We start from the raw sequence: 26,740 nt of genomic DNA on the forward strand, positions 1-26,740 counted from the left end.
ATTAATCTAGAAAACTGGAATACCCAAAACATAATCTACACATCAAATGAGGTACAAGAAGAAAGGAGGAGTGGCCCCTGGTTCTGGAAAGACTCAGTGAAACAGTATTCGGCAAAACCAGAACGGGGAAGTGGGAAGGGGTGGGTGGGAGGACAGGGGAAGAGAAGGGGGCTTACGGGACTTTCGGGGAGTGGGGGGGCTAGAAAAGGGAAATCATTTGAAATGTAAATAAAAAATTAAAAAAAATTCAAGAGATAGCAGGTATTCATGAGGATGTGGAAAAAGAGGAACACTCCTCCACTGCTGGTCGGCTTGCAAACTGGTATAACCACTCTAGAAATCAGTCTGGTGGTACCTCAGAAAACTAGGCATGTCACTTCAGGAGGATCCTGCTATACCTCTCCTGGGCATATACCCAGAGGATTCCCCAGCATGTAATAAGTATACATGCTCTACTATGTTCATCACAGCCCTGTTTATAATACTCAGAAGCTGGAAAGAACCCAGGTATCCCTCAATGGAAGAATGGATGCAAAAAATGTGGTACATATACACAATGGGGTACTATTCAGCCATCAGAAACAATGAATTCATGAAATTCTTAGACAAAAGGATGGAGTTGGAGAACATCATACTAAGTGAGGTAACCCAGTCTCAAAAGATCAACCATTGTATGCACTCATTAATAAGTGGATATTTGCCTAGAAAATTGGAATACCCAAAACATAATTCACACATCAAATGAGGTACAAGTCGAATAGAAGAGTGGTCTCTGGTTCTGGAAAGACTCGGTGTAGCAGTATAAGACAAAACCAGAACAGGGAAGTGGGAAGGGGTGGCAAGAACAGGGGGAGGGAAGGGTGCTTATGTGACTTTCAGGGAGTAGGGGTCCTGAAAAGGGGAAATCATTTGAAATGAAAATAAAAAAATATATCGAATAATAAAAAAAAAGAACTTCAGATGGCTGAGAAGCATCTTAACAAATGTTCAACATCATGAGTCATTACAGAAATGCAAATCAAAACAACCCTGAGATTTCACCTCACACCACTCAGAATGTCCAAGATAAAAAACTCAGGAGACAACATGTGCTGGCAAGGATATAGAGAAAGAGGAATACTCCTCCACTGCTGGTGGGATTGCAAATTGGTACCACCACTATGGAAATCAGTCTGGCTTGTCCTCAGAAACCTGGACTTGTCAGTCCCGAGGACCCTGCTATACCACTTCTGAGCATATACCCAGAGGATTCCCCAGCATGTAATAAGGATACATGCTCCTCTATGTTCATAGCAGCCCTATTTATAATAGCCAGAAGCTTGAAAGAACCCAGATGTCCCTCATTGGAGGAATGGATACAAAATATATGGTATATATACACAATGGAGTACTATTCAGCCATTAGAAACAATGAATTCATGAAATTCTTAAGACAAATGGGTAGAGCTGGAGAACATCATACTAAGAGAGGTAACCCAGTCTCAAAAGATAAATCATAGTATGCACTCACTGATAAGTGGATATTAGCCTAGATACTTGGATTACCCAAGTCATAATCCACATATCAAATGATGTCCAAGAAGAATGGAGGAATGGCCTCTGATTCTGGAAAGGCTCAGTGCAGCAATTTAGGGCAATACCAGAAAAGGGAAACAGGAAGAGGTGGATGGGGGAACACGGGGAGAGAAGAGGGCTTAAGTGATTTTCATGGACTGGGGAGCTAGGGACAGGAAAATCATTTGAAATGTAAATAAAAAATTTATTGAATAAAAAAAAAAAGAAAATCTGGTAGAATTCTGTATTAAAAAAAAAAAAACAACTACAACAACAACAAAAAAGAATTTCAAGTCCATGCAGTATCATATTATATTGATATGATATCACAGTTCTTCTTAGTCACTGGTTATTAATTTGTTCTACATCCTATTCAAAGTATTTACCTAAGTTTTGATGATAAGAGTATTTTTAGCTATTCTATTTAAGTTGGAACACCAAGTCTGTTAAACTTAGTACAATAAGCCAATTTGCTTTCTCAACTGACTTTCTGTGCATCATATTAATGAGTTTTTTGACTAAGTTTAATAGATACCAAAGTCTCATACATAAATTTAGTTACATTGATAGTCATATAGTACTACTACCTCATATCAAAATAAAAAACATAACAAAATAACAAAAACTACTGTTATATTATAGGTTCATTTGCATCCTCAGTAATGAAGTTTTAAAAAGCATTACAATATAAATCATAGAATTTCTTCAAGTAAGGAAGTCTTCATATTAAACAGGAAAAAGTAACACTGACACAACTCCATAATTCCTTTTCTCAAGAACTTTCAAGTAAGTGATTTATTAGATTATTATAACATAACGAGATTTAAAAAACACATAAAGACACTATGATATTATATCTCACTTTAAATGCGGGAATGCTCTTTATTCGGTATTCCTTCTTTGCTTCAATTATAATTTTCACAATTTTGTCTTCCTGGGGATAAAAGTTCAGATAAATCATTATTTTTTCCGTTAATATGTTCATTAAATTTATATCCTGTCCACAGTCTCCCCTCTGAATACTAACCTCACTTGACTCCTCCCATTTTGTACTTTCTTCTTCATTTCTGAGAAGGTGAAAATACCCTCTGAACTGCCCCACAACCAAACCCAGGGTACCAACTCACATTGAGACATCAATTCACTGCAGGACAATGCATACAACTTCTTCCAGTGAGGATAGAGAAGGTGACCAGTCAAGGAAACAGGTTGCACAGGCAAGGAACAGAGTCAGGGACAGCACCTGCTCTAGGTGCTTCAGACCCAAACAAGCAACATTTCTGCTACATTTGTGCAGGCATGTTAAGGCCAGCCCATGTATGATCATTAGTTGTGACTACATCTCTGGGAGCTCCCAAGGGCCCAGGCGATTTGTTGTTTTTTGACTTCTGGAGGCCATGAGTCATTTTGGTCACACAGTTCTTCCCACAATTCTTATAGAGGACATCCTGAGCTGTGTCCAGTGTTTAGCTGTTTCAGTCAATTGATGAGTGAAGAATCTCAGGGGATAATTATGCTAGGTTTCTGACTATAAGCATAATATAGTACCTTATGCCATTTCAGGAACTGCTTCTTGCCCATGGGATGACACTTAAAGGGGCCCAGCCATTGGTTATCTATTTAATCAATCTATACTCTATCATTGACCTTGCACTTCAATGTGGTCTTCAGCAAAATTTATAAGTTGAAGGTTTTTTTTTTTTTTTTCAGTTGATGTCCACTTGGAGCCCTGCTTTTCCACAGGAGGGTGCCATTCCAGGCTTTTAAATGCACACTGTCAGGATTTCAGCTATAATCCTTGTTCTATACTCCTTGGAGCCTGCCCCCAATCCCAGACATCCGACACATCATTGAGATGCCTCATCTGCCCCCTATTGCCAGATTTTGTTTACTGACCTGCCTCTCTCTCCCTATCTGTCTCTATATCTCTGCTGTATAATCCCTATCCCATTCACTCTCCCAGCCAATTTACTCCTCCATCTACATCCAATGATTGTTCTGATTCTTAGTCTGAGTGAGATTAAAGCATCGTCCATTGGTCCTTCCTTATTATTATCATTCCAATTCCAAGTATACCACCACACATAGAACATTATTTAATTATGATTTATATATTTTCTTGCAATTCTAGATCAATATATAAGTTTTTCACATTAAATATTATCTGTATATACAATCCACGTTTTAATAATTTGTCTTGGAATCTAATGATATGACATAATTGCTACTGGACAATATGTATCAAATGAAATAACATGTACACAAGTAGCAATTTTCAGATTTAAGACTATTCAATGAAAAAAGCCTGATTATGTGGTATGAACCAATAGATGGATGTCCAAATCATATGTAACCTCTTTCTTATACCATGTGTGTTCTACATTTTAATGGGAGAAACCCACATAATGATATAATCCATAATATGCAGAGGGGTGATAATTGATATACATTTGCTGTACTAAATAAAAAATTGCATTCAATTAACATTTATAACTTTAGCATGTATTTTCCTAAACTCAATAAAAGAATTTATTTGTGGTCGCAACAAAATAATGTAGAACTTTGGCAAAAATATACAAAGAAGCATCCCTGCACTGGAGGATAAGATACAGAAGACTTCCACAGCAACCATAGCCTTGCCCTTAGTGCTGTGGTAGACAGGGAGGAAGGTGATCCAGACACTGCAGAACACCAGCATGCTGAATGTCAGGAGCTTGGCTTCATTGAATGTATCAGGCAGATTTCTGGCCAGAAAAGCTACAAAGAAACTTGCTAGGGCAAGAGAGCACATGAATCCCAGGACACAGTAGAATGCAATCACTGAACCTTTGTTGCAAAAAATGATGATGTGTCCATGTTCCACATGTAGATCAGCATCAACAAATGGAGGAGAAGTTCCCAGCCAGATTCCACAGAGAATCATTTGGATCAGGGTGCATATGGGAATGATGTAATTAGGTGCTCCTGAAAGCAGCAACCACCTCAGTCTTCTTCCTGGAACAGTGATCTTAAATGCTAGTACTACAGTAATTGTCTTGGCTAAGACAGTTGAGGCAGCCACAGTGAACACAATGGCAAATGTGGTCTGCTGCAGGATGCAGGTAGCCATACTCAGATGACCAATATAGAGCAAGGAACAGATAAAACAAAATATGAGAGAGATGAGTAGGACATAGCTGAGAGTTTCATTATTGGCCTTGACTATGGGAGTGTCTCGGTGTTTCAAGAAGACACAGAGTACAACAGCAGTAAGAGCAGAAAAGCATAGAGTCAAGCCAACCAGAGCAATTCCCAAAGGTTCTTCATAATCCAGAAATATCACAAGTTTCTTGAGGCATTTAGTTTGATCTGTGTTGGCATACTCGTCCTCTGGACACTTCACACATTGATCCATGCCTAGTGTAGGAAAGGAAATATTATTTTTTCTAGGATAATTACAAGATAAACTAACCCTAATTAAGCTTACATCTTGTGTAAGATTCAAACTACAATATAGATGCACTATAAAATGTGATCTTAGTTTCCAATTATATCTGTCCACAATCCTATGCCTTAAGTTGATCACTCAAAGAATCACACAATTTTCACCTATAATTATACAAAAGAAGAACTGAGACAGAGATGTGTCAGAAAAAAGTGTGGTCATACACATAGACTCAAGCATACATTTTAACATATATACTCCACCATACCATGTCTTAGAAAAGAACTTACAGCCAACATTTTACTAAACCATTATAATCCCAAACTCTTTTCTACACATTTGTTCTTACACATGCAAGTATTCATAGTTTTTCACATTCATTATGGAAAATTACCTTTGAATGACACATCATTTGAGAAATCATATTCAATAATCATTTAGAATTTGGTAGTTAAGTCCAATGAATACATCATAAACATATATACCTATGAATGTTTGATGTGTGACAAAGAAGCCAAAATATACAGTGGAAAACAGAAATCATCTTCAATAAGTGGTACTGGTCTTATTGCTGGTCTCTACATAAGGAATTTAAATCGAACTTAATTCATCATCTTGCCCATAGCTCAAACCCAAGTAAAATAAGTACCACAAACTAACACCAGACAAACTGAATTTAATAGAATAGAAAGTGTGAAATTGCTTTAAACACATGGGCCCAGGGGAATTTCCTGAACAGTACATCAATGGCTCAGACCCTAATGCTAAGAATTGATAAATGAGATCTCATAAAATTGAAAAGCTTTTGTAAAGCAAAGGATACCATCAATAGGGAAAACTGAAAACCTACTGATTGCCAAAAAATCTTTACTAACACTACTACTGACAGAGGACTAATGTCCAAAATATATAAAAAATTCAAGAAGCTAAACTCCAAAGAACCAAATTTTAAAATGGGATACAGAGCAGAGCAAGAACGGATACAGAAAATGTGGTATATTTACAAAATGGAATATTATTTTATTTGCTTTATTAATATTTTTAATTAGACAATTTTAATAAGACAGACACATTCACATAACTGTTGGACTGAAGTCTGGAACACCTATGTTTAAATAGGGGAAGGACTGAAGATGCTGAAAGGGAATGTGACCCCTTAAATTTAAATTTAATTTGCTGAATATTCTTTTTTATTTTTGAGACAGAGTTCCTCTGTGTAGCCCTGGCTGTCCTGGAACTTACTCTGTAGACCAGATTGGCCTCGAACTCAGAAATCTGCCTGCCTCTGCCTCACAAGTGCTGGGATTAAAGGTGTTCATCACCACCACATAGATAGATCCCATAAAACCAAATAACCATGTTAAGAAATGGGGTACAGAGCTAATCAAAAATTTTTTACCTGAAGAACTTCGAATGTATGAGAAGTGTCTTAAAAAATGTTCAACATCATTAGTCATTAGGGAAATGCAAATCAAAACAACCCTGAGATTTCACCTAATACCAGTCAGAAAACATAAGATTAAAAACTCAGGAGACAGCAGGTGTTGGCAAGGAAATGGAGAAAGAGAAACACTCCTCCATTGCTGGTCAGGGTGCAAGCTGGTACAACCACTCTGGAAATCAGTCTGGTGCTTCCTCAGAAAACTGGGCATGTCACTTCCAGATGACCCTGCTATACCACTCCTGGGCATATACCCAGAGGATTCCCCAGCATGTAATAAGGAGATATTCTCCACTATGTTCATAGCAGCCATATTTATAATAGCTAGAAGCTAGAAAGAACCCAGATGTTCCTCAATGAAGTAATAGATACAAATAAGGTGGTATATATATATATACCACCTTATTTGTATCTATTACTTCATTGTATCATTATATATATATATATATATAATGGAGTACTATTCAGGCATTAGAAACAATGAATTCATGAAATTCTTGACAAATACATGGAACTGGAGAACATCATACTAAGTGAGATAACCCAGTTTCAATAGCTCAATCATGGTATGCACTCACTGATGTGCAGATATTAGCCTAGAAACTCGGAATGCCCAAGACATAATCCACATATCAAATGATGTCCAAGAAGCATGGAGGAGTGGCCCCTGGTTCTGGAAAGGCTCAATTCAGCAGTGTTGGGCAATACCAGAACAGAAAAGTGGGAAGCGGTGGATGGGGGATCAGGGAGAGGTAAGCGGGCTTATGGGACTTTTTGTGAATGGGGAGCCATGAAAGGGGAAATCATTTGAAGTGTAAATAAAAAGTATATCAAATAAAAAAAATAATTAGCTGTCTGTCCAGTTATTAAAAACAATTAATTCATGAAATTCTTAGGCAAATGGGTAGAACAGGAAAATATCATCCTAAGTGATGTAACCTAATCATCAAAGAAAATATATGGTATGCACTAGCTTATAAGTGGATATTAGCCCAGAAGCTTGGAATACCCAAGACACAATTCACATATCAAATAATGCCCAATAAGAAGGAAGAACAAAGTGTGGATACTCTGGTCCTTCTAAGAATGGGGAACAAAATCTTTCCAGAAGGAGATACAGAGACAAAGTGTGGAGCAAAGTCTGAGGGAAAGGACATCCAAAGACTACCCAAGTGAGTGATCCATCCCCTATACACTTCTCAAACCCCGACACTATTATCAATGCCCACAAGTACTTGCTGACTGTAGCAGGATATAGCTGTCACCTGGGAGGCTCTGCTAGTGCATGTCAAATAGAGTGGGCACTCTCAGCCAGCCATTGAACTGAGCACAGGGTCCCCAATGGATAAGCTAGAGAAAGGACCCTAGAAGCTGAGAAGGTTTGCAGTGCCATAGGACAAACAAAGATATGAACCACCCAGTACTCCCAGAGATCCCAGGGACAAAAACATCAACCAGATAGTACACATGGTGTTACCCATGTCTCCAGGTACATTGGTAGCAAGGGATGGCCTTGTTGGACATCGAAGGAAGGACACACCCTGGTCCTGGAAAGGCTCAATGCAGCTCTGCATGGTAATACCAGGCCAGGGAAGCAGGTGAGGATTGATTAGAGAACAGGGATAGGGGAGATAGCTTATGGGACTTTCCAGGGTATGTGTATGTCGGGGGGGGGGGAACCAAGACAGGGAAAACCATTTGATCATTTGAAATGTAAATAAAAAATATATCAAATAAAAATAATTTTTTTCAAGAATAAACTAAATTTATTATTTTATTTTTTGTTTGATATATTCTTTATTTATATTTCAAATGATTACCCCTTTTCTAGATCCCCATTTCCCAAAAGTTCCATCAGCCCTCTTCCCTCCCCCTGTTCCCCTATCTACCCCTACCCACTTCCCTGTTCTGGTATTCACCTAAACTGCTGCACTGAGTATTTCCAGAACCAGGGGCTACTCCTCTATTTTTTTTGGACATCATTTAATATGTGGCTTATGTCTTGGGTATTCCACGTTTCTAGGTTAATATTCACTTATCATTGAGTGCATACCAAGATTGATCTTTTGAGACTGAGTTACCTCACTTAGTATGATGTTCTCTAGCTCCATCCATTTGTCTAAAGATTTCATGAATTCATTGTTTCTAATTGCTAAATAGTTCTCCATTGTGTAAATATACCACATTGTTTTGTATTCGTTCCTCCATTGAGGGACACCTGGGTTCTTTCCAGCTTCTGGCTACTACAAATAGGGCTGCTATGAACATAGTGGAGCATGTGTCCTTATTGCATGCCTGGGAATCCTCTGGGTATATGCCAAGGAGTGGTATAGCAGGGTCCTCTGGAGGTGTCATGCCCAGATTTCTGAGGAACCGTCAGACTGATTGCCAAAGTGGTTGCACCATCTTGCAATCCCACAAGCAGTGGAGGAGTGTTCCTCTTTTTCCACATCCTCGCCAACACCTGCTGTCTCCTGAATTTTGACCTCCCCCATTCTGACTGGTGTGAGGTGAAATCTCAGGGTTGTTTCGATTTGCATTTCCCTAATGATTAATGATGTTGATTTCTTAAGTTGTTTCTCAGCCATAAAAATTGATAATAAAGGAATAACAATCACAAAAATGCTTGTACTCCATGAAATTGTATAATCTACATGTAATTAATGACTTTTAACATAGATACATGTTACTAATGTTAAATGAAGACAAGAGAAGAATTTAAATATATCTATGATCCCTAACTTAATAGAAGTTGTCAGTAAATGTTTCCCAAGAATATAAAGCTTGGTCCCAGATAGTTTTAGCACAGAAATCTACCAGCTTTCGTTGTATAGTAAATATAAATGCTCATTGAAATATTCCATAAAGTTGAAATAAAAGAAATACTGCCTCAGGGGAAAATTTCCTGAGCAGAGCACCAATGGCTTATGTGTTAAAATCAAGAATCCACAAATGGTACCTCATAAAATTGCAGCAAATCTGTAAGGCAAGGAACACTGTCAATAGGACAAAACAAAAACCAACAATTTGGGGAAAGATTTTTACCAATCTTATATCCAATAGAGGGCTAATATGTAATATATACAAAAATGTTCACTTCAGACAAACAAAAACCCTATTTAAAAAAATGGAGAACAGAGCTAAAGAGAGAATTCCCAACTGAGGAAACCGGAATGGCTGATAAGCACCTAAAGAAATGTTTAACATTTTAAGTCATTAAATCAATACGCAAATCCAAACAACTCTGAGATTCAATATCACACCAGTCAGAATGGCTAAGATCAAATCCTCATGTGACACCAGATGCTAGCAAGAATGTGGAGAAAGAGCAACAGTCCTCCATTGATGGTGGTATTGCAAGCTCCTACAACCACTTAGGAAATCAGTCTGACGTTTCCTCAAAATTGCACTACCTGAAGACCCAGCTATAACACTCCTTGGTATATACCCAGAAGATTCCCCAATATGTAATAAGGATACAATCTCCACTATGTTCATAGCAGCATTATTTGTAATAGCCAGAAACTTTCCCCAAATTCCTTCATAAGAGGAGTGGATACAGAAAATGTGGTTAATTTATGAAATGGAGTACTACTCAACTATTAAAAACAATGACTTCATGAAATTTGCAGGTAAACAGATTTAACTTTAACTGACTCTGTGAGTGAGGTAGCTCAGTTACAAAAGAAAAAATGATAGTAACTCTGTGATAAATGGATATTAGAGTAAAAGCTCAGAATACCCATGATAAAATTCATAGACCCTGTGAAGCTCATGAAGCAGGAAGACTAAAGTTTGGATACTTCAGTACTTCATAGAAGGGGGACAAAATAATCATAGGAGATATTGTAGAGGTAACATATGAAACAGAGACAAGAGGGAAGGCCATCCAGAGGCAGCACGAAATAGGGATACATCCCATATACAGATGCCAAACCTGGACACTATTGAAGATATCAGGAATTGCTTGCTGACAGGAGCCTGAGAGGCTCTGCCAGAGCCTGGCACATAGAAAGGCAGAAGCTAACAGCTAACCATTGCATTGACTGTGGGGTGCCTGATGGAGGAGATGGAAAGGGGACTGAAGGAGCTGGGAGGGTTTGCAGCTCCATAGGTGGAACAACAGTATCAATTGGCCATAATCCCTGGAGCTTCTGAGACTAGACCACCAACCAAAGAATACACATGGAGGGACCCATGTCTCTGGCCAAATATAAAGCAGAAAGTGGCCTTGTTGGGCATAAGTAGGAGGAGTAGCCCTTTGGCCTTAGAGGGTTCAATGGCCTAGTATAAGGGAACTCAAGGGCAGGAAGGCAGGAGACGTTTGGTGGTTAGTGGAGCACTTTCATAGATGCAAGGGGAGGGGCCATATGTTAGGTGTTTCCAGAGGAGATGCCTAAAAAGGGGTAACATCTGAAATGTAAAAAAAAAAAAAAAAAAAAAAAAAAAAAAACAATGAAAAAAATGAAACACTGCCAAATCATTTTTATGAGGTAATAATAACATGTTTAACTAAACTACATAAAAACTCTTCAAGCAAAAGTAATTTCAGGCCAATTCCTTTTATGATCATTAATGAAAAAATTCTAAATACTGATGAGATAAATCTCCCACAAGTCTCCCAGTCTTGACAACTTAGTACTTGAATTTTTAGCTAGATCAATATGACTATAGAAGATGAAGATGATATAAATTGGAATGGAGTAAGTTATTTATGTCTATTCACAAAAGATATAAAAGTATACATTAGTGACTCCAGAAATTCCAATGTAGAAGTAATGCAGCTGAAAAACACCTTCAGCAGAGTAGCTGTATAAAAAAATTACCTCAAAATATTATGGTAGTCCCATTTTAAATAAACCTTAAATTGGGTGTGAAAGAAATTATGGCAAAAATACAATCTATGATACCAAAACAAAATAGAAAATAAAACACTAATGAAGCAAGAGAATGACTCATACAAGAACTTGAAGTCTTTGAAGAAAGAAATTGAATAAAATATCAGAAGATGTGAAGATCTCCCTTGCCCATTAGGATTAACAGTAAAATAGGTCATGTTGATAAAAGCAATCTATAGATTCAAAATTATGCCATTCCCTTTAAAACACTAATACATTTCTTTGCAGAACCTTAAAAACAATTCTTAACTTCACACAGAAAAGAAAAAAAGAAGAAGAAAAATAACCAAACAAGATAGTAAAATAAAATCTGATGATGAAAGAAATTCTGGAAGAAAAAGCATCCCTCAAGTTGTTTTGTAGAGTAACAGTGATTTAAAAATGCATGGCACATTTGTTGTTGAGGGCAGAAGAATAGAATAGATCAAGTGGTCTGTTGTGGGATAAGAAAAGGAAGATGGAGAGTGAACTGTTGAAATTTGAAAGTATTACCTTGACCATGTAGAAATGGAGTACAGAAGAAACATTTTTGAATATAGAATCTATAAGGATAGTCACAGTGAAGATTTCTACTAATGGAGAATTCTGAGGCTAAACTTGTGATCTTTGACAACCAGGAAAATAATTTGCTGGCTTCAGATTGGTTGAGACTTAGTTGACCAGTTGAAAAAAAAAATCTGTAATCAACCCATGCTGGTGCTTGGTCTGAAGATAACCATCTGAAACCTGAAAGTATGACCACATTGATGATGACAAGTTTGTCTCTAGTTATTGAACAAGGAATGGTATAGCTGGTATGTGCTAGTATCCTTATTCTACAAGCTATGGAAACATAAACTTAGACATTAAACTATCCATTAATTCCTTCACCTAAAATCTGTCCAAGTTGTAAGGTTTTCTAGTGTAACAGTAGCTTATAACTTGTTGAAGGACCAAGCGATGGCTGATTTAAGTTGACATCCACTCCACAAGAAGGATTTGATGCCCAACTCTACTTGGAAGGTCATAACCTGAAGAATGAATATTCCTGAGCTCTAGCAAAGCCCAAAAAGTACTTAATATTTCTTTCTAAAAGATAAGGAATGGCTGAAGCTCTGCTCTACTAGATGTCAGCAGACAGTGAGCCCAAATTTGAATTGTTTTGAGATCACAGACTTCACCACAACTTCATAGTAGGAAAGGTTTATATCAAAACTTTTAGAAGTCTTGAATGACTGGAAACTGTTTGGACATTCTCTGAGAAAACCACTGGACAGGGATGCTGGTTTCTTTGTTCACCTGGAGCTAATCCTGTGCTACGGTGATCTTTAACCAAATAGTGCCAGATGAAAGCTGGTCACCCCTGTGTGCAGACACACTTATGAGCACAGGTAAGACCACCACTTCTGCTCATAGGCACCTGTCCAGAACCTCCAAGACACAGAAACTCAGAAGCAGACTAGTATTGTATCCTTCCATATTCTGTCTGTACCTGGAGGTGATCCTGTTCAGAAGCACTCTGTACAACCAACAGAATAGAAGAGATGGAAGAGAGAAACTCTGGTGCAGAAGATAGCATAGAAAACATTAATATAACAGTCAAAGAAATTACAAAATGCAAAATGCTCCTATCCCAATACATCCAGGAAATCCAGGATAAAATGAGAAGACCAAACCTAAGGATAATAGGGATAGAAGAGAATAAAGATTCCCAATTTATAAAGGCAGTTAATATCTTCAACAAAATTACAAAAGAAATCTTGTCTAACCTAAAGAAAGAGATGACTATAAATACACAAGAGGCCTACAGAACTCCAAATAGATGGCACCAGAAAAGAAATTCCTCCTGTCATATAGCAGTCAAAAAAATCAAATGAAAAAATCAAAGAAAGAATATTTAAAAGAGTAAGGGAAAAATTCCAAGTAAGATATAGAGGCAGACCCATCAAAATTACACCAGACTTCTCACCAGAGTCTATGAAAGCCAGAGGATCCTGGGCAGATGTCATATACACCCCAAGAGAACAAAAATGCCAGCACAGTCTACTACACCCCGAAAAAAACCTCAATTATACTAGAAAGAGAAAACAAGATATTCAATAAGCAAAACTAATTTATACAATATTTTTCCATAAATCCAAGCCTCCAAATGATAATAGATGTAAAAACTCCAACACTAGGAGGAAACCTATTCCCTAGAAAAAGCAAGAAAGTAAGCATTCAACAAACCCAAAAGAAGATAGTCAAAGAAACATAAAAAATAACATAAAAAATAATAGTAAAAAACAATCACCACTCCTTAATATCTTTTAGCATCAATGGAATCAATTCCTCGGTAAAAAGACATAGGATAACAGACTGGGTACATACACAGGACCCAACTTTTTCTGCATACAGAAAATGCATCTCAATGTCAAAGAAAGAAACTTCAACAGAGTAAAGGGCAGGAGAACAATTTTCCAAGCATATGGTACCAAGAAACAAGGTGGAGTAGCCATTCTAATATTGAATAAAAGCAACTTTCAACCAAAAGTTATCAAATAGGATAAGGAAGAATACTTCATAATCATCAAAGGAAAAATCTACTAAGATGAACTCTCAATTTTGGACAACTATGCTCCAAATGCCAGGGCACCCACATTCATTAATAAACTTTAGTAAAGCTCAAAGGGCAGATTGCACCTCACACAATAATAGTGGGAGACTTCAACAACCCACTCCCATCAAAGGACAGATCATGGAAACAAAACTAAAGAGAGTTGGAGAGAAGAGGGCCTATGAGAAATATGGGGAAGGGGGAACAAGGAAAGGGGAAAGCATTTGGAATGTAAACAAAGAACTTAGAAAATAAATTTTAAAAAAAGAAACTAAAGAGAGAAACAGTGAAACTAATCGAAGTTAAGGACCAAATGTATATGTATAGAATATTTCATCCTAAAACAGAAGATATACCTTCTTCTCATCACCTCATAATACCTTTTCCAAAATTCACCATATAATCCATCACAAACAGGCCTGAACAGATACAAGAAAATTGCAATGATCCCATGCATCCTATCAGATCACCATGTACTAAAGTTGGTTTTCAATAGCAACTAAACAACAGAAAGCCCACATACAAATGAAATCTGAACAATGCCCTACTCAATGATAACTTGGTTGAGGAAGAAATAAAGAAATTAAGGACTTTTTACAATTTAATGAAAATGAAGGCACAAAATACCCAGACTTGTGGGACAGAATGAAAGCAGTGCATAGTGGAAAAATCAGCTCTGTGTGCCTTCAAAAAGAAATTAGAGAGTCAATATGCTACTACCTTAAGGACACTTGAGAAAGCTCTAGAACAAAAAGAAGCAAATACACACAAGAGGAGTAGATGGCAGGACATTATCAACCTCAGTGCTGAAATCAACATAAAAATCTATACAACAATTCAACCAAACCCCAGACATGGTATTTGAGAATATCAACAAGATAGATAAAGCCTCATCCAGACTAATCAGAGGGTACAGAGACAATATCCAAATTAACAAAATTATAAATGAAAAGGTAGATGTTACAAGAGAACCTGAGGAAATTCCAAAAAAATCATCAAATACTACTACAAAGGCCTATGTTCAGCAAAACTGAAAATTCTGAATTAAATGGACAATTTTCTGGACAGATACCAAATACCACAGTTAAATCTGGATAAAATAAACCATCTAAACATTCCCATAACCCCTAAAGATATAGAAACAGTTATAAAAATCCTCACAATCACAAAAAAGCCCAGGACCAGATGGTTTTAGTGCAGAAAACTATCAGACCTTCAAAAAAGACCTAAAACCAATACTGTTCAAACTATTCCACAAATTAGAAACAGAAGGAACACTATCCCATTCTTTCTGTGAAACCACATTTACACTGAGTATTCTCCCTTAGAGATGGATCACATACTATCTAATTAGGAACTTGGAACATTTTCCTTTTGAAGAGATCATCATAAGATATTTTTTTACATCTTCCTTTGCATTTTATAAATATTCTTTATTTGCATTTCAAATTATTTCCAGCTTCCTGGATCCTCCCTCCCCAAAATTTAAGCCCTCTTTACTCCCCCTGCTCCCCAAACAACCCCTTCCTGCTACCCAGTCCTGTATTTTCCTATACTGCTACATTAAGCCTTTCCAGGACCAGGGGCCTCTGCTTTATTCTGGAAGCAGTGTCTGGGTTATATCATGAAACTTGGTTAATATTTTAGTGTAATTTTAAAATATGTACCTCATTTTCATAATCCTCACATGTAAACTGTTTGCATATATTTATACATAGGCATGCTTCATAAACTTTCTGTTATTTGCTTGGCTCTTTCTTTTCTTTCTTTCTTTCTTTCTTTCTTTCTTTCTTTCTTTCTTTCTTTCTTTCTTTCTTTCTTTCTTTCTTTCTTTCTTTCTTTCTTCCTTCCTTCTTTTCTTTCTTTCTTTCTTTCTTTCTTTCTTTCTTTCTTTCTTTCTTTCTTTCTTTCTTTCTTTCTTTCTTTCTTTCTTTCTTATTTTTGGTTTTTCAAAACAGGATTTCTCTGTATAGCTCTGGCTGTCCTGGAACTCACTCTGTAGACCAGGCTGGCCTCAAACTCAGAAATCTGCCTGCCTCTGCTTTCCAGAGTGCTAGGATTATAGACGTGTGCCACCACCACTCTGCATTGCTTGGCTATTTATAAACCCTGGAACTGTAATTAATTTTATTTTTCATCTTCTTACTGCACTCTTACTTAGAAAAATTATTTTCAAAGCTTGTATTAAAGCTATTACTCAGAATTCTATTTATTGGTCTCCAAACTTATGTGTGCAAAGAGGGCTACTGAAAATGCAAACTTCTAAATATACTATTGATGCAAGATAGAAAAATTTAAAAACACATACTTCTAAAACATGTTGTAACATCAAGTAACATCTAGTGATTATTGTAAAACTCATTAAATTCTGAAAAACAAAATGCATAGCATCAATGACTTTAATAAATTTGAAATATACAATTATAAAAATGTATTAATGTTTAGTACTCTGAAGAAATAGTGATAATTGGTTCTAGAATTATGAGAGAAACCTGATGTCCAAAACAGAGAGCAATTATTTCAAATTACAGTGTTACTGATGTTAATTTTTTGAATTTTATAAATCATCACTTTCCATAATGACTTTCGAGAACTAGGTGCATATGGGAGATATAAGCAATTTTATTACTTTGAGAAAATATAGCCTTACTTGTCATGTTGGAAATTTCGTTTTCTGGGCAGGGGTAACAATCAAAACAGCAGACAGCTTTTCCTTCATTAAAGTATTTTCTAAGTCCTGGTCTGCAAGGCTTGCTACATAGAGAGGGTAGCATCTGAAGAAAATAAGATACATAATATAAAAGACACATTAACATATGTGATTCACAAAAGAAAGCCACTGAAAAACATTTTACTCACATGTATCATATTTTATAGCAAAATGGTGATTTTTATATTGTGAAACAGTTATGAGAGAGTAAGAAAGAAATAAATGGACAGAACAAAGAGATGGAGAGGGTAGGGGAGAGGGAGATGGAGAGACAGGGAGATGGAGTGGGAGAGAATGAATCTAGGATAGTGGAATTCAATAAATGAAGAAATGTTAAAATTTTTATTTTATGACAAAAGTAAACAAGATTGTAGGTATTTTTTTCTTTATTTAAAGCAGTAAAAATTACAACCAAATTACCTCCTTGGTGTCTGTAGCCCACTCGATCATTTCATTAGACATAAACAGTTGCTGTCCATTTGGAAGGTGACCAGAAAACCTTCCTATTTTCATTTTAAGTCCATATTGTTTTATAATATCAATGATATAGAAAATGTCATACTCTGTATCTAGTTTTTTATTTTGATCCATGTTTACTAGGTCTCCAGCAGGATTTTCAAATTGTATCGTCTTCAGAAAAGAGAACACCTAAAACACATTTGTCATTTTATTTTCAACTAAGAAGACACAATACTTCAGAAATTATAAAGCTTTGAATATCATTCATATCCATTGTATACTCCTTAAATAGTGGTTTATCAGGAGTATCCACTACTGAAAAATATAATTCATTATTATACATGTAAAAGTAGTTTCTCTATTCTGCACAAATACTGCTTTCTCACCGGATTTGATATCATAACATATATACACATGAATTGTATTATTTATGAGTAGTAATAAATTATCCATTTTTTTGCCAACAGTGTTATTTGCTCATGAGAATGCTAAATACAAAATAGCTCAAAATACTGCAAAAGAACTTGAAATTATTTCAGTTTTATTCATTACATTAATTAGAAAATTTTGATCAAGTAAAAGATAAGTTATTTTGTTAATTTCATTTACTAATTTCATGAGAAAATATTTCAAATGATAAAGTCATGAGATCTATGAACGTGTGAAATATCGGATGAAATATCATGTGAAAATTTGTGAAAGGCTGGCTTCAGTTCCAATGCTGGTTTTCTCATTAATTATGAAAGTAACATGATTTGCCTCTTATGCAGTAGTGATTTTTATATTGTGAAAGAGTACAGAAAGACATGCATTTAGGATAAATTTTACTTATTTACTTGGCTTTTGAATTAAAGAATCCCTATATCAATGCCACCTCTATGATATTTATATCTTTTAGTCTAAGATGCATTACCTTCCAAGAGTTATAATCCAGTACTTTCCCATTATTCTCTGAGCATGTGTCTACATGTCGAAGAACCATCTCATGAAGTGAGTGGGCCACAGCATACACAGAATTGTATAAGTTGTAACATGTCTCACTCATAGACATTCCAACTGGTGGCACAGAAAACCATTTAAATAGGGTTTTGGTTTGACAATTCCTCAGAGATATGCAATTAGGTGTTGGAAAAGAACACTTAAAGTAAGTCCACCACAGTTTAGCAAAAGAAATGTCATTACTGTAGTTAGAAGGGTACACTGTCTGCATAAAATTTTTAAAGGCAGATGTTTCAGACTGCTGATGTGAAAAAATAATTGTCCCATGCAAGGAGTTAAGCATGAAAACTCCTGCCATTGTGATCATATCAAATTGTGACACACTGACCCAGAGTCTCTGAAGGTTATAAAATTTCCATAGCATGAAGCTCAATTGTACAGGAGATTCCTTATCCCCATAGACGATCACAGCTTGTGCTGATGACATTATAATTTGGTGATAATATTTAGAAGCCACTTTAAAGTATAACGTGTTATCATATGTGATAATATTGACAAAGGATAAGCAGACAGTGCTTTTTTCCATTACTGATCTTAATTCAGAAAGAAATTGAATTCCATGGTCATCATCTGTAATGATAACTCCTATCCAGTTCCATCTGAAGTGAACTGCTAGGGACACCATGGCTAGTGGAAGAGACGTGTCCTTGGGAGTCATCTGGTAGAGATGAGGAAACTGTTCCTGATCACTTAGGAAATGAAAATAACCACAGTAAATCTGAAAGATATTGACCATAAGTATCACTATGAAGTAGATGAAATTCATATTGCTCATTTTAAGATCTATGTGTGCTAAAGATCATGCTAGAAATTGGGAAAATGTGGATACTTCATCTTACTATTAAAATAGTATCCAAATTCTTTTGAATTGCTATACAAGTAGCAATAAAGTAAGTCTTCTGGTAAATCATTTCACACTATGATGTCTCTCCCACCAGCTGCCATAAAATGATTGTGTTTGCTAAAGGAAGTATATAAAATTCATATTTGATCCATCAGAGTATGTATAAATGAATTTTCTGCCTTTTAGTTAGTCTTGGCACTCAGAAACTCAGACTGTGGTAAGACAGTATTTCATTAAATATAACCCTTGGTGACTTACCTCTGGAGTTCTAGAGAAGTACAAGATTGGTCCAAATAAGTAAGATGTAATCCATAATGGTCCCGTAAGTACAATTAAATATCTTCTCTGATTTTTACAGTAGTAATTAGGAACAATTTCCTTTCTTTTCAAAGACAAACCTCCTTTCAGATGATCCAGCATTAAGTTACATTCAATCTTAACTTGTAGGGAAATGTTGGGTAATATATGAATGCTCCTATTGATTTCTTCAATGGCAAAATAAACAGAGGACATTAAGAGGACAGTCTTAGGTGTCACCCTGAAAACAGAGCAGTTTTAAAACCAGTCATGCTGGATATGGGTTCTAATTATGGTAATCTTAAATAAAGCTTAATGTGGTTTAAGCATAGAATACTTGGATTTTTGTGACCCATGGACAAACCTATCCAGTTACTTATTATGTATGTGTAATAGGATGTTTGACCTCTAAAATAATTTAGCAGTTTTAAAGTTGTATTTTTAATTAGATGAATTGAAATTTAATACTTTTGAACTATTCTATTTAATATATACACATGTATTTAGCATTTACAGAGTTTGCTGTTATCTTCTTTTATTGATTTCTTTAACTGTGTTCTTAAATTAGACACCCTGTGCATTTTTATTTTTATTTTTAATAAACTTTTAAATTTAAATTTTATATTACCATGATTCTGTCATTTTTCTATAGTTATTGTTTTTTTTTAACATGACGAACTATCTACATGTTCTCCATTAAGAAAAAAAATTTTCTGAGCCAACTTTGAATCTTCCAATGCATTGAAACAATAATTCTAATACCTAACATGTGTGGAAAATAAATGAGAATTATCTACTATCTAGAATGATATACTTCTTTACAGAATCACCACTAAAATTTGTCATGACCCTTCATAAATATATAAAGATTACGTGGATACACTTTTGTCACTGGCTACTACATAACTTCCTTTGTGTTCTATTAAGTTCAGATTATCCAGATATGTCAAGTAATTTTATATATTTCTTTACAAACTGCAGTTTAGAATTGCAAAAAAAAAAAAAAAAGAATAGCTAAAACAACTCTAAGTAATGAAATAATAGGACAATCACCATTTCTGATCTCACATTTTACTAAACACTTCTATTAATAAAATTGGCCAAAAGGTGGTGAGTGTTGATAAGTAGAATGCAATTGAAGACCTAGAAATAAACACATCGCTTTGGACACATTATTTTTTTTATAACAACATGCAAAAAAACACACTAGGTTAAAAGAAAAGCTTTCTTCAATAAAGTTACTGGCACAATTGTATGGCTACTTGGAGAAGAATAAAATTGTACCCATGCCTATAACAGTTAGGAAGACCCAAGTCTATGTTTGGTATCCACACTTGGGATACAAAAACTCATTGGTGATACATTTTCAAAAGAATATTGGATGTAACTTGGTTGAAAAGATAAATTCAGTGACATTTTGGAAATTCTTTCCCTTGTCATATTTTGTCAAGAAATTAACTTTTTAAGTTTATAGTTTTTCCTGCATGCATTTTATAGCTTCCAAACTTTTCTTTTTATGGACTACTTGATGGTACGGATTTATATGTCTATTTTTCTATTTGTATGTAAGTGTGTTACTCATGCCTTTATTTTTAAAGGGACTCATTATTTTCTGTTTGAAACTTTTTTAATATTCTGCTAATTTTTTAACCTATATTAATACTATTATTTATGTGACAAGCTGTAATGAGTAAATATAAAAATGTGGGCCCATATTGGAGGCAATTAGGAAATGATCTTACAATAGTTCAGGGAGTAAATTTCAGAATTTGAGTATATAGTACTAAAAATATATTTTATATAAATAATGAAAGGAATGGAAATTTGATTTATGCTGGTAATTTAGTTAGCCCTGGAAAATAGTATGCTCAATAAAAAAGGACAATAAGGTTGGAAGCATATAATCTCATTTATATTAAAATACTAATGTACACGTATGGAACAGATATTAGATTTACTAATAGTGTAAGGATGAGGTTATGAAAAGATAAGACTTGAAAAAAGCAGCATTCACAATTCACAGTGAATTATTCTAGGTATTGTGAGTTGGACTTACACATCTATATATGTTACATTCACACTTAAGCACATAGATCATAAATTATATATCAACAAAACTGAAATTGGAAAAGTACCATTTACATCCAATTAGCTTTAGTAAAATTTATGCTTAATTTTTCAAATCATAGATTTTAATTTATACTAACATGTTTATTATACAATCATTTTATAGTCAGTGGTTTCTATATAAACTATTTTGTGCGTTCTATTTTTATTTTTTATTAATGTCCTTTTTCTTTTTTCTTTTTTTTTTCTTTTCTATAAAATTGTTGGTTTCATTCTGCCATTATCAATTATACCTCATTTTCTCATCTGCTTGGTGAGTGTCTACTTATTAGTTATGATATTTCTCCTTAAGCTGTAGAAAGGCTGGAGTTTATCTGATAATGATTTCCTGTTCAATAAATCACAATGCCTTCTACAAAAAAAGAAAAAGAAAAAGAAAAAAAAAAAGAAAGTGGCGTGACATTCTGAAATTTCAAACTTGAAGGCTCTGTTTTGTCATTAGCATTTATTGTTCTATAAGTACCCACTATATACATGCATGAGAAATAACACAGTCCATATCAACCTGTATATAGAATTTGATTAAAATATGTACTAATATAGGCATTGGATAGATGTTGAAGGAGGACAAATAATGAATGGGGGAGAATCAGTTATTTTTAAAACTGTATCCCCTTGATAGTTAAACTTCATATTATGGCAGGTAACAAATATAAGAACATATCTATAGTGCAAATAAGTTTTGGTATATTTTTTTTAAAGATTACACAAATCAGTTTGGACAAATGCATAAATCTGCAAGAATTGTTTGAAGGAATTAAATATATGATAATATATTCTCTGCTTTTCTCAAATAGGTAATGTTTGTTTTTTTTTAAAGTAACGCAATCAAGAGTACTTATGGGAGAAAAATAGGAAATTATTTCTGCATTGTTCAAAGAATGCCATTTGAATTATTGTCTGAGAAATTGTAAATAACTGTGTAGAAGTGAATCAAATAATGACTGTTATGTGGAGCAGGTCTAACTCTTATTAATACTATAGGAGGGTTAATTTTAAATGCAGAGTCCACCTCTAATCAGGAAAAACAGGAAATCAAGTGGAGGGCCATGGTTGCTATGCCACAGTCAAACACTCTGAACTAATATTTGGTCCTGTCTAAAAGCACTGCTGGGACAGAAATGGAGAAAAAACTTAGGGAAATGAGGTCCCGTGAGCAGCATAACTTGGGATCCATCTTATGAGTTTCAAGGCCAGCCATTATTATACATGCTATGGTGTGGTTACAGATAGGAGCCTAGCAAGGCTCCTCTCCAAGTGTTTCAACAAACAGCTGACTGTGACAGATGCACATACGTATTCTCAAACAATGAACTGAAGTCTGAGACTGATGGAGATAAATTAGAGGATGACTGGAAGAAGGTAAGAATGAGGACAACCCCAGAGAAGGACCAGCAATCTCAATTAACCTAGACTGCTGAGACTTCTCAGACACTGAACCAAGAAGGGGGCAGTTCCAAGTCCCCTGAGACATATTCCGCACAGGATTGCCTGGTCTGGCCTAAGTGAGAGAAACTGCACCTAACATTGGAAAGACCTGAGGTCCTGTGACTAGGAAAGCCTGCCAGGGTGTGATGGGATAGGGGATAGGGACATACTCTTTGATAAGAGGGAGGAGAAAGGGGATTAGGAATTATCTTAGGGGAGACCATGAGGAGGATGAGGACTGAAGGGTAAAAAAATATTAAAAATATTTTTAAAAAGAAGAAAATGATAGAACACATGAGAAAAAGAAAGCATATCTTTGGAATTTAAAAGAAAAAACATTAAAAGTAATTTAAAAAGCATGCATATTTTTGATAACTATTGATGCTAGCATGTATCATTTTCATGGGAAATTAATTTACTTTAATTGCTACCAACAGATTTATGGATAAGAAATAAGTTGTTTATACACACAAAGGTAATTATTTCCCTGGTAAGAACAATAAACTATTACGGAGAATCAGACACTAAGGAATGATTAGCATTATAGGAGAGATGTAAACTCCCTTCCAAACTTCTGGTTTCATTGGGAAAATGTAAATCATTTAAGAGATCGAGGTGAGTGTTGACTATAAGGAATAGTTCACTTCTGGATATTGAAAAGAATGTATAGAGAAAAACTCAAAGCAGTAAAACACACAAAAAAATCAATTCCCTAAAACATTTCAAGAATATGCCTAACTAAACATAATCATTGAAGTAGAATTCAACAGAAAATCCCACACTTAGGTGCAGGTTTATCTGAAAGGAAAGGGAAATATAGTTTTCTCTGAGAGTCTATGTTGGCCAGAGCCTTGCATAAAATTTCACATTTGAAAATTCATGGACAGCATTGATTAGTCTTGAAAGTTTGAAAATTAAATAAAAAAAAATTGCTTGAGTAGGCAAGGCAAATTGCACAAAGAATTGAGTGAGGAAAAAGTTCAAAATAATCAAAAAACAATGTATGACACTCAAATAACTAAAAAAAATATGGGTCAATTAACCAATTTCTAATTGGAAAGTTTTCAGATAAAGACTTAAACTGAAGGAATATTTGGTTGCTTTGGTTCCCGATCTGTTGACATCATGCTTGATGAAACAGTTATATACACATAGGGAAAGTCAGGATCCCTATCCCAATGATGCACTAACCAATAACTTAATCTTCTTCTTGAAGGCAATATGTCAAACACTGTCAAGTTTAAGATCAATAATACTGTACAAGGACATTGGTTATTCTTCATATGTAATCTACAGCAATGTTTAAGAAGGAGTAAATAAGTATAATGATGTCCTTTTCACTTTTTTCTACCAAAAAAAACCCACTTCAATATAGATACAGTAATAGAAACTACATTTCTATTGTAGGGAATGTACTTGCTTTGCATCAGAGAAATTCAGAATCTGTCTATCACCATTGACATCAAAGTATTTGAAATTTAGATTTGAAAATGACATACTTCAATAATACTCACACTTTCAACCCTAAGATATTTTGGACTTCCAGATAAAATCAGGTACACTAAAACTAATAGAAAGAAAGTGGGAAAGGACCTAAAAAAACATCTGCATAAGGGAGAACTTCCTGACCAGAATATGAATAACTGAAGCTCTAAGATCAACTATTGACAAAAGGGACCAAATATAATTGAAAATCTTCCGTAAGGCAAAGGACACTGTCAGTAGGACAAAACAGTAACCTAAAGATCAGGAAAAGATGTTTACCAACCCAACATCTGATAGAGGGTTAATATCCAATATATACAAAGACCTTAAGTTAGAATCCAACCAAACAATTACCCTATGTAAAAATGGGGTACAGAGCTAAACAAAAAAAATTCTCAACTGAGGAATCTGGAATGGCCCAGAAGCACCTAAAGAAATGTTCAACATCCTTATTCATCAGAGATAACAAATTTCATCATGCAAATCAAAACGACCCATGATTCTACCTCACACCAGTCATCATGTAGGGAGATTAATAATCTAGAATTTTACTTCCATAAATTCACTTGCTTTATCAACTTTGATAGTGTGTTAATAATAATGATTGAAATATCTGATTATCTAATAATAATGATTGAAATAATCACTGCTGATAAAAATAACATTCAATAGCCACAAAGCCATATTAATTATGTAGAAACAATATAGGAAGAGAAAAATATACTCTTATGGAAACATGTTTGTTATGTAATGTACAAGGCTCTATAGAAACTTAGATACAACAATCCAATTTGTAATGAATATCTACAATGAAGAAAATAAAAATTATAATAACTACTTAATAACATTTTTCAGCTCAGCATGTACTAATGAGCCAGTGTCCACAGTAATAATTTACTTTTCTTTTTTAAAAATGGAAATGCAGGGTCTTGATGTGAAATAAACATCATGCTATTTTCTTTATTACTCATAAAAGGAGGAATTAAAACACTTCTCTAGAATTTTTTCATTTTATACCACTAAATATGAAAGTATGTATATTGAAAGTTTCAGGAGATTCAATTTTCAGAATGTTGGACATAAAATCAATAAAAATGAATTACAATCACCTTCACTTTGAATTCTAAGCCAAGGCTTGCCTACCAGGAGTCTAAGTTATGGGAGCAATAACACATTTATTTCAGAAGGTTTTCTTATTCAAACTATTTAACGTCTCCTGAATTCTTTCTCATCTACATCAGTTTATTGGGACTACTGCATCATATTCTCAATGCTACATTTTACAAGTAGGTATTTTTTACTAATATATCATCACTTTCCTTATTATATCAACCTAGCATTCTACTGCAATTTCCTATTTCTTCTGAGATTTCTGTGATTTCAATTACTTTTGGAATTATGACATATGTATTATTTGACTTACATCTGAGTATCTTTTCAATAAATTTAACTGAAAGTCAGGCCAGATATATTGAAATTTGATGTTCAGGCACTGGTCATCCAGGCAGATGAAAGAAACATTAGCAAATTTATAAAAGAGCACATGCCCGCCGGGCAGTCATGGGGTACACCTTTAAGCCCAGCACTTGGGAGGCCAAGGAAGGTGGATTTCTGAATTTGAGGCCAGCATGGTCTACAAAGTGAATTCAAGGACAGGTAGGGCTACACAGAGAAAGCCTGTCTCGAAAAACCAAAAAACCAAAAACCAAAAAAAAAAAAAAAGTGCACATTCTCTTAGGCTTTGTGAAATAAACCAAAACCAGTGTTTTTATTACTTTTCTCAGGAATATCATGTGAAACCCTAAGATGGAAATCATCATATTAAGAGAATCTCTCTCAGCATTAGGTCAATAATGTGATTCATTCATTCAGTATCAACTGGATGGTGATCAAAATAACAAAAAGCAAGCTACTCCTTAAAACCACCATAATGAGGAAAATGACCAGCTGTAAAATATAAAATAAATTTTAGTCATGTCCTAGAGCAGGACAGCCAGAAGGCATATAGGATCTTATCTATCATTCAGCATCTCTAGAATGCTTTATGTGCATTTATGTATAAATGTAAGATGACTTACTGCTTGTATAGATTCCCACTGTAGTAATCATTCTTCACATAACCATGCTTTGTATAAATGGAAAATATACAATCGGCCTCTTTATCTCCTAGGTAATTTTCTGTGTCTTTTATTCTCCAAAAGCACCTGGGGTCACTCAAATGGCAAAAAATAAAAGAAAGCTTCAGAACCAAGAAGGAAACAATCAAAGAGAGCATGTTTGCCATGTCACCAAGATAAGTGGCTGAGCAAAATGCAGCATGAAGTGTTAGGAGGGCAGAACCTCACATATTATATTTTCATGAACATATCCAAGTGTCGCTTTTTATTACTGTAGTTACTATAGAACAACACATGTACTTCTCAAAGAATGTGCTTTCTGGTTCACTGTTTGCCTCCAGAGGATTCTGAAGTATATTTTGGCCTGGGGCTCTGCATCTGA

General features: G+C 35.0%; 1 protein-coding gene across 1 annotated transcript; it reads right to left on the reverse strand.

Annotated features, from left to right (window-relative positions):
- Window positions 1-4,030: 4,030 nt before the first annotated feature.
- LOC127681480 (vomeronasal type-2 receptor 116-like) lies at window positions 4,031-26,525 on the reverse strand. Its single transcript, XM_052177769.1, has 6 exons — window positions 26,320-26,525; window positions 19,163-19,442; window positions 17,975-18,778; window positions 17,023-17,250; window positions 16,543-16,666; window positions 4,031-4,950 (listed from the first exon to the last, which is right to left on the reverse strand). Exons 1-6 carry the CDS (start codon window positions 26,523-26,525, stop codon window positions 4,031-4,033), a joined length of 2,562 nt encoding a protein of 853 aa, XP_052033729.1.
- Window positions 26,526-26,740: the final 215 nt, after the last annotated feature.

This window comes from Apodemus sylvaticus, chromosome 1, assembly GCF_947179515.1.
Source record: "Apodemus sylvaticus chromosome 1, mApoSyl1.1, whole genome shotgun sequence".
NCBI lineage: Eukaryota > Metazoa > Chordata > Mammalia > Rodentia > Muridae > Apodemus > Apodemus sylvaticus.